Source organism: Colobus angolensis, unplaced genomic scaffold, assembly GCF_000951035.1.
Source record: "Colobus angolensis palliatus isolate OR3802 unplaced genomic scaffold, Cang.pa_1.0 Scaffold78, whole genome shotgun sequence".
NCBI classification, from domain to species: domain Eukaryota; kingdom Metazoa; phylum Chordata; class Mammalia; order Primates; family Cercopithecidae; genus Colobus; species Colobus angolensis.
The window spans coordinates 3,470,266-3,477,409 of NW_012121598.1; the positions used below are offsets into that span (position 1 = coordinate 3,470,266).

The following is a 7,144-nucleotide window of genomic DNA, read 5'->3' on the forward strand; positions in this document are numbered from 1 at the left end:
GTCTTCTGTGTCCTTCGCGCTGGGAGTTGGAGACTGGAGCTGTTCCTATTCGGCCATCTTGCTCCGCCCACCACATTTACATTTATTAATCTCAAAGGATAAATAGAAAAAAAGTGTATGTAAGATATATTTCTGTATCTCAGGGAGGGTAAGAGAATGTTATAAGCTTTTACTTTATATGTATTTGCATTGTTTTGGTTATTTAAAAATTTTCGAATAAAGTAGAAACAGAATAGTTCAGAAGTCAGTCAGTCCATATTGTCTTTCTCTAACTCATTCAAGATAGATGAATTACTAGCCTGTACCTCAAAATCTCCCAGCATGGAAGTTCTCTAGCCTACTGTGGCCATTTTTTTCTAACATGGAACAACATGCTATGTTGAGGGATTTCTTCATTAAATCTAATTTAAATTGTCCCTGCAGTCAAAATTTTTTCCATATAGGTAATGTGGAAAACAGCTGGTTTCATCTTTATATCAATTTTTTTCATAAATATTAAGGTCTAAATTAATGGTCAACTGACAGTAGAGAAATAAAGCAGGATTTGGTAATTCGAATTGGTCAAGTTCTGTAATTGATTGTTTCCTTCAGGCCAGACAGGAGATGAACTGCCTTTGCTGCTTTTCTGCCCAGTTTTATCCTCACTCTTCTCGTAAAAGTATTGCATCAGGAACCTTTTAAGAAATGCTTAAATTCAGATTCACTTGTCCCTAGTAATTCATTCATACAGCACAGGGGTTCATTTAAATGTACGTTGTAATCCATTTGGAAAATCTAAAATGTTCTTTTTGCTGAATATAGTGGACCTAAGCATTTGCTTTTTTTCCCCCCTTATATGAGAAAATTGAAAGGATATGCTTTGGAATTACCTTTGTTCTAAAAAAATGGGGGGTGGTTATGTTTTGGGTTTTTTTTTGTTTGTTTTCTCAGCTTTCAAATAATGAGGAGTATGGCCAAATAGCGTTACTGCCCATTGAGCTGAACACATGATTATTTTTAGTTCCATATTTTTTCCTTCATCAGGGTTTTTGTTGGGGGTAGAGTATTAATAACAAGTAAGATGTGACATGGAGCTGTATTCAGTTACATTCACGTGAGTCCTATCAAGCCTTTCACAAACTGAGGGGAAAGAATTACATGTATAGCAGGAAATTGCGAGTGGGAGGAGGAAGGGAAGTGACTGCTAATGAGGTAGGGGATTTTCGGAGGGAGGGTAATGAAAATGTGCTATAATTGACTGTGACGATAGTTGGCCAACTCTGATACATTATAAACTGTGGAACTGTAACACTTTAAATGGATAAATTGTATGCTTTGTGAATTATTTATCAGTATAAACAAGAAAAGGCCTGGTGCACCTGTATTATCTGTGCTTGTGTTTATGGAAATATTTTAAATTATTGGCTCAAAGATAAATGCTAGCAAGTCTGGTAAGTGTAACTCTCTGGGCTATGGCAGGGACGTGGCTCAAGTCTCCCCTGCAAAGATCTTCTCCCCCTGTGTTCATAATCTCAGAGAAGTACTAATTACACATATAAAGTTGTACTCATGAAGCCTATGTGCTACTGTCTTCTGAGAAATCATGCTCTAAGAAAGGATGGTGGTTCAAATTAAAAGCTGAGGAAGATTTGAAAAGTTCAGGTACATTTTTAGTGTAAAAATGGAATGTTCTAAGATTTGCAAGACTGCTGCTCCACAATGTCAGCGTTGACTTATTCCACTGCAGAGCTTTAGGCTTTTTTACATTTTTATTTATGACTCAATCGTATTTCAATCTGGGTATTAGTGGGAAGCTGATACCAGGAAAAGCCTTTAGAACCCAAATTGTAATTTTCTCCTAGGCTTTTTGGCAAGTGTGCAGTGGGTAGACAGTAGGTTGGAGATGGTCATTGCTACTCCCAGCTTAAAAGAGGAAATGGTTGCCATTTGATAAAGAGTGACAGGTTGGAAAATTAGGATCTGTTTTCTAAATTTGTATTTGTATTTTAGTAATATCATTTCTTGGTTTTGAGGCTTCACATAGTACCAGGGCAAGATTCACTTATTCAATTGTAAGAATACAAATCTCAGAGCTACATAACAGTGATTTTGAGATCTTACACCTCTAGTATTCAGATAGCAAAAATCGAGATAATACTATTTTTCTTTTTTCTAGCTGGTGTCATAGATGAAGATTATAGAGGAAACGTTGGTGTTGTACTGTTTAATTTTGGCAAAGAAAAGTTTGAAGGTATGTTAAATATATACATTCACATAATTCTAGTGAATTTTCGGAGTCATGTATGTGTAAATAATATTGACTCCTTTAATTCTCATTAAATAAGACAGGATGTGGAGAATGTCAGTAATATCAATAATAAACTATTCTTTCTTTGAAGTCAAAAAGGGTGATCGAATTGCACAGCTCATTTGCGAACGGATTTTTCATCCAGAAATAGAAGAAGTTCAAGTAAGTATTATAAAGGATGATAGAGAATAAGTAATATAACATCTTAAGTGAAGAAATATGTATAATCTTGAGGATTTAATATGCTGTTTGTAACTAAATAGTATATATGACTAAACTTATTTTAAGCAAATTTAAAATACTAGTTTTAAGAATTTCTTAAAATGGTTTTCATGTAGCTATTACGTAGTATTTACTTTGCATAATAAGTTATTTAAACATACTGTGAACCTCTAATATTTTATTATAGTTTTTAAAAGTTATCCAAATTTAATTTTCTTCTTTCTGTAATCTCCTTTTTGAAAAGATGATGTAGCAAGAGTAGAATTCTGGCTATATTTTTCTTAGGAGCTGGAGAGGAAAACTGAAAGAGGCTCTAAAAAAAACTGTGAAGCTTACCACCTTTCTATCTGTCTATCTTTTAGGCTTTGGATGACACTGAAAGGGGTTCAGGTGGTTTTGGTTCCACTGGAAAGAATTAAAATTTATGCCAAGAACAGAAAACGAGAAGTCATACCTTTTTCTTTAAAAAAAAAGTTTTTGCTTAAAGTGTTTTGGTGTTTTGCATTTCTGTAAATTTACTAGCTTCACCTTGGAAAAGTACTGCATTTTTTACTTTATATATTTTTTTATGGTCAAGGAAGAGATCATAAAAAAATCACAAAGCTTTTTGTGTTTGGATCAAAAAGAAACTTTGTTTTTCTGCAATTGATGGTTGTATGTAAATCTGCTTTGTGGTGACCTGATGTAAAGTGTCTTCTTAAAATCAAATGTACATCAATTACAGATTTAAAAAAAAAATTGTATTTAACTCAAATGATCCTCCCCCTTCAGCAACTTATTTTGCTTTAATTCCTTTAAATCTTAAGCAATATATTGTATTCAGTAAACTTAAATTCTTATACAAGGTACAAAATCTTGCATAAGCTGAACTAAAAGAAAATGAAAAGGAGAGATTAAAGGTATTCCTTCTTCTTCCTTCTCTTCACTAGTTTAAAAACTTCTTTTTAATCTTAAGATTCTTTGTGATGAGGGTGAGAAAAGAATCCTCAGTTTATTTTTCCACTATTAATCTTTCTTTTGATAAATCCTCTATGGACTGGGTAGAGGTATGTTTGTGAAAGACATGTAACTTGGGGATTTGTTACCTTTGATTTGTTCCCCTGAATTTCATCTCATCAGGCAAGTTGTACTAGTTGTAGCTATGAGTTTCCCTAAGTGAAGTAGCAATAGGCTGTAATCAAGAAAATATGCCATTTATAGGGATAAGATAAATGAAATAATACATACTTCGGCCACCAGGTTTTTCTGTCTCACATAAGCAGCACTTCATTGCAGATACGGAACTGATTCTGTGGCTTAGCTTGATTGCCATCTTTTGGAAGTTTCTGCTAGTGTGCTTTCCTTTCTTTACTATGTTTCTCAAATTCCTTTGTGTCAGGGTGTTTTGGTGTCACTTAGGTTTTGTCCATCAGATTCTATGAGACACCAGGCATCATTTTGAGGATGTGGGTTATACGCATGGAATGCTTCTGGAACTATCAGTTCGCTTGGCCACCCAGTTTGTGGAAGCACAGGCAAGACTGTTCTTTTCTGGTGATTCTCCAAGCCATTTAATACCCTGCAATGTAATTGTCCATCTGTGGGTCACAGTCACTGGGACATAGCCACCATTTTTGTGTACTGGGTTGGGCTATAAATTATTTCTGTTGTCAATAAAATTTAAATGTTTTTCTGTTAAACTAACCAGAAGGGATTCTGTTTTGTGCACCTGAACTATGATCAATACTGAATAACAGCTGAGTAAGAACAAACAGTATTACATGGCTACCGAGAAATATGGTCTTAGTTTACCCTGTTAATATTAGTTACCTCTTACAGAAAGTCTGCTGTAGGCCGGGTGCAGTGGCTCACGCCTTGCTCTAAAATCCTAGAGGCCTCTGCTGTGATTCACCTATGGGAGCCTGCCAAAGGCTCCAGACAGCATCCCTATCTGCCACTGTCACCTCAAGCACCATTGGATCTGCTGGGTCATATGGCCCAAGTGGCAGAGCAGCTTGCACAGCAGCTTGGACCTGTTGCAGAGCCTTCTGTTCTGGATCCCACTCAAAACTGGCAGCCTTTCAGGTCACCCGATAAATGAGCTGGAGTAAGACACCCAAATGAGGAATGTGATGCCTCCAAAATCCAAATAGGCCCACTAGGCGTTGTGCTTCTTTCTTGGTTGTAGGAGGGGCCAAATACAGCAACTTACCCTTTACCTTAGAAGGAATATCTCGACAGGCCCCACACCACTGGACCCCTAGAAATTTTACTGAAGTAGAAGTTCCCTGAATTTTAGTTGGATTTATTTCCCATCCTCTGGCACATAAATGTCTCACCAATAAGTCCAGTGTGCTTTCTACTTCTCACTGGATCTAATCAGCATAATGTCATCAGTGTAATGGACCAGTGTGATATCTTGCAGAAGCAAAAAGCAATTAAGTTCTCTCCAAATAAGATGACACAAAGCCGGAGAGTTAATACACCCTTGAGGTAGGACAGTAAAGGTATATCGCTGGCCTTGCCAACTGAAGGCAAATTCCTTCTGATGGGCCTCATGGACAAGAATGGAGAAAAAGGCATTTGCAAGTCAATGGCTGTATACCAGGCACCAGGAGATGTGTTAATTTGCTCAAGCAATGAAACTACATCTGGTACAGCAACTGCAATTGGAGTCACCACTTGGTTAAGCTTATGATAATACACTGTCATTCTCTAAGATCCATCTGTCTTCTGCACAGGCCAAATGGGAGAGTTGGATAGGGATGTGATGGGAATCATCATCCCTGCATCTTTCAAGTCCTTGATGGTGGCACAATAATCTCCGCAATCTCTCCAGGGATTCAATAATCGTTTTTTATTTACTCATTTTTTAGGTGGAGCCAGCTCTAATGGCTTGCATTTGGCCTTTCTCACCTTAATAGTCCTCACCCAGTCAGGGACCAGTGTGGGGGTTCTGCCAGGTGCTCAGTATGTCTATACTAATTATGCATTCTGGCACTGGGGAAATGACCACAGGATGAGTCCAGGAACCCACTGGACCTACTGTAAGTCGGACCTGAACTAAAACTCCATTAGTTTTCTGACCTCCATATGCTCCTACTTTAACTGTAGGACCATAATGACATTTTGGGTTCCCTGGAATCAGTGTCAGCTCAGTGTCAGTGTCCAGTAGTCCCCAAAATGTCTGATTATTTCTCTTTCCCCAGTGCTCAGTTACTCTGGTGAAAAGCCAGATGTCTCCTTGGGGAAGGACGAGAGAAAGATTCACTGCATAAATTGTCGGTAATATAGTGGGGTCCTTCCTCAAGAGAACCTGGCCTCCCCTTCATTCAAGGGGTTCTGGGTCTGTAAACTGGCTCAAGTCTGGAAACTGATTGAGGGACCATGATTCTTTGTTTTTATAATTCAAATTAGTCTTTTGTCCATTAGACCTAGAAGTGTTCTGTTTGTATAATTTAGGTAGGAATGCAGTAGGCTTCCTATCAATTTCATTTCTAGGAACACTGGTTAATTAGCCAATACCAGAGCTCTACACGAGTCAGACTATTCTGATTGCCGCTTTGCCTCTGCTGTCCATTATGGTTACTACGCCCACCTTGCCTTTGATGGTTGAGTGCTGCCACTTGGCCCCTGCCACCTCAGGATCCAATTATTCCCATTGTATTTAAATTTTGTAGTTGAGTGACTGCAGTTCCCACCGTTAGATCTAACATAGAAGAGCAATTACAGGGCTCTTCAGAGATGCAGATACTGTCCTCACAAATGTGTTTCACAAGACATTGGTCAAGGGTATATCTTCTGGACCCTCCCAGCTGGGAGAGGAGTAGGTCTAAAGTGACTAATCCACTCCACCATCCCAATCTCCCTAAGCTTTTGGATCCCTTCCTCTACATTAAACCAAGGGAGATCAGGCATTTCCAGCTCACTCACGGTGGGCCAACTTTTAATCCGTATTTCAGCTAAACAAACAAACTATAAAAACCTTTTTTAACTCCCCAAGCTGCAACATTAAATGCAGAGTCCCTACTTAGTGGGCCCACATCAATAAATTCAGCCTGATCCAACTCTATATTCCTTCCACCATTATCCCATAGACTTGATATCCATCCCATGTCTGTTCTCCAGATTGCTGTTTATATAAATTAGAGAACTCAAGCAGTTCTTTTTGAGTGTAGAGCACCTCCTAATGGGTCACATTCTCAGCCTCACCTGCAGGGGCTCGCTGGGACTTTAGTTATAGGTCTAGAAGCAAACAGGAGTGGTGGGGGTGGCTCCTGAGAAGAATCAACATTATTTTGCCTGGAACTGCCTCAGGGGAGGCCATCACTGTTGCCTCAGGCAGCGCAGGGTTTATCTCCTCAGACAAAGGTGGAAAGGCTGATACGGCAGCACGGGTCAGGGTGGGGGGATGTTGCCTCTACTGGGGATGGAGAAACTATCCCTTCTGGCAAAAAAGGTTCATCAAAAGTTTACAAATTCAATGTCCCCAGCTTCATCAGGGTCCTCCCACACGTCCCCATTCCAAGTTGCAGGGTCTCATTCTTTTCCAATCAATACCCTCACTGTAACAGTAGACACCTCCCAAGGTTGTGCATAAACCTTTCTGTTGCAAGTCAGCCACTCACATGATAAGAGTTTGTGTCTGTTTTTCCA

At 38.8% G+C, this 7,144-nt stretch overlaps 1 protein-coding gene across 5 annotated transcripts in view; it reads left to right on the forward strand.

The window, feature by feature from the left end:
• The window catches only part of DUT (deoxyuridine triphosphatase), an 18,407-nt gene extending 15,144 nt beyond the window's left edge, over nucleotides 1-3,263 (forward strand). For all 5 annotated transcript variants that reach the window (XM_011928569.1, XM_011928570.1, XM_011928572.1 and 2 more), the window contains exons 5-7: nucleotides 2,156-2,230; nucleotides 2,379-2,449; nucleotides 2,872-3,263. In XM_011928569.1, coding sequence (XP_011783959.1) covers nucleotides 2,156-2,230; nucleotides 2,379-2,449; nucleotides 2,872-2,928 — 203 coding nt within the window. In that variant the 3' untranslated portion in view covers nucleotides 2,929-3,263. The remainder of the gene's footprint in view (nucleotides 1-2,155; nucleotides 2,231-2,378; nucleotides 2,450-2,871) is intronic.
• The last annotated feature ends 3,881 nt before the right edge of the window (nucleotides 3,264-7,144 follow it).